The following is a 1,708-nucleotide window of genomic DNA, read 5'->3' on the forward strand; positions in this document are numbered from 1 at the left end:
CACCGGCTGCAGGTGCGCGCCGCCGCCGGCAGCCGGAGGCGGTGCGGCTGGAAAGGGCTGGAAGGAAGACGGCGGTCCAAAGGCTCCATAAGCCAGGGTCCCGGGTGGGGGCGGCGGCGGCCCCAGTGGAGCCCCCCTCGGCCGCAGCCCGCCGTCCAGGCCCGGGCCGGCGTAAGGCTGCAGAGTCCGGAGCGCGTGAGGCCCGTGTGCCGGAGCGGCGGGAGGCGGCACCGGCACCAGGCGGTAGCCCTCGGAGATCATCAGGTGGTCGGCCATGGCAGCGGGCTGGCTGCGGGTGGAGGCGGCGTGCGGAGGGTCAGGGCGGGCGTCCCCAGGACCCCGGCCTGCGGCTCCTCGGAGCGGGAGACCAGGAGGACACCGTGTCTTCCTCACAACCCAGCCAGGCAAAGGAAAACTGAATCCGACTTGCTCCCCTCGCCAGACCAGATCGCACTCAGCTCCGCTTTCCTGCGAACCCCGTGGCCGCCGCTCCCGAAGGCAAAACAACGAGATGCCCACTGACTGGAGACCCGGGACCCGCGCGTCCCGCCCCAGGGCCCCGCGACATCTTAAACCAAGGGGCGGGGATGCCCCGCCTCCGAGTTCTCATTGGTTGGATAAAACGTTTCTGTTTACTCTAAGCCCCGCCCCCGATATAGCTCCGCCCATGTGTTCCAAGGCCCAGCCCCAGACTTTGCGTGCTGGCCTTGGGGCGGAGTGTTTGACGCTTTCCTAGGGGCTTCATTGGGCTTTCGGTTCAGACTCCAGTCTAAGCTAGGGTCGGCTTACTACCACAGGAAAATGAAGGGAGGAGGGAGGTGTTTAGGTGGTCAGAGATTTGGGCCCCGGGAACTGTCGGATCTTAGTCCCACTCATTCTCTTAATTTTTTCTAATAGAGACGAGGCTCAGAGGCCTAAGACGTTTCCTAGAAGTACACAGCAAAGCCCTGACCGAAGTGACTCGCCTTGATCCTATGGTTGCCACTTCTGTGCAGGGCACAGGCACCCTAGCTGTGCAGGGTCTCCCACGGAGGTCAGCTCTCAGGAAGCCAGTTTGCTCCTTCTCTGGCTCCCACTGCACCTTGTGTGTTGAAGCATGTACTGAGTTGTTATTAATTTGTGGGCATGTCTCCTGAAGGACTTGCTCGTCTCCTCAGCCTTGGCTCAAAGCCTGGCCCAGAGATGGCTTTTTATAAAAAGCCGAGTGAATGAGCAAATGATAGAGTGAGTTGCAACCCAGTGACCTGCTTCAGCTTTTTTGTCTGAAAGACTGACAACACCACCACGATCCCGCTGGGCTGCGGAGAGGTGGTGCGAGGGGATGTGCGGACAGTGCCTACCACCCGTCCTGGAGATAAGTGTTCTTTGAACGAACGAAAAGGCTGCATTTAGCTCTAACGCTAAGGGGGGGGGGATTTCTCACCTATTCTGAAGAATAATACCGACTTTCTAAAGTGCTTTACATTCCTTAAGCATCTGTCAAGGGACTGGGCATGTGTTATTAGCCCCAATTTACAGATGAAGAGACTAAGTCACACAAAGAGAAAGTGGTTGTTCTGGGAACTCACACAGTAAATTACCATGTGAATACTTTGTGCTCTTCAAAAGCTCAGAGCCTCTGAGAGACTTCCCCGGCCAAATACAGCCTCCCTGAACCTTGACCTTCATTTGTTTACTAGTCAGTCCCTCCCTCTTCTGACACCCCCTC

The 1,708-nt window shown here is 58.2% G+C and overlaps 1 protein-coding gene across 1 annotated transcript in view; it reads right to left on the reverse strand.

Moving 5' to 3' along the window:
* Cited4 (Cbp/p300-interacting transactivator, with Glu/Asp-rich carboxy-terminal domain, 4) overlaps window positions 1-536 on the reverse strand; it is a 1,292-nt gene extending 756 nt beyond the window's left edge. Inside the window, exon 1 of the mRNA XM_013016770.1 lies at window positions 4-536. Within this exon, the coding sequence (XP_012872224.1) occupies window positions 4-276 (273 nt within the window). The 5' untranslated portion in view covers window positions 277-536. The remainder of the gene's footprint in view (window positions 1-3) is intronic.
* Between the last annotated feature and the right edge of the window lie 1,172 nt (window positions 537-1,708).

Source organism: Dipodomys ordii, unplaced genomic scaffold (genome assembly GCF_000151885.1).
Source record: "Dipodomys ordii isolate 6190 unplaced genomic scaffold, Dord_2.0 Scaffold33, whole genome shotgun sequence".
In the NCBI taxonomy this organism is placed as follows: Eukaryota; Metazoa; Chordata; class Mammalia; order Rodentia; family Heteromyidae; genus Dipodomys; species Dipodomys ordii.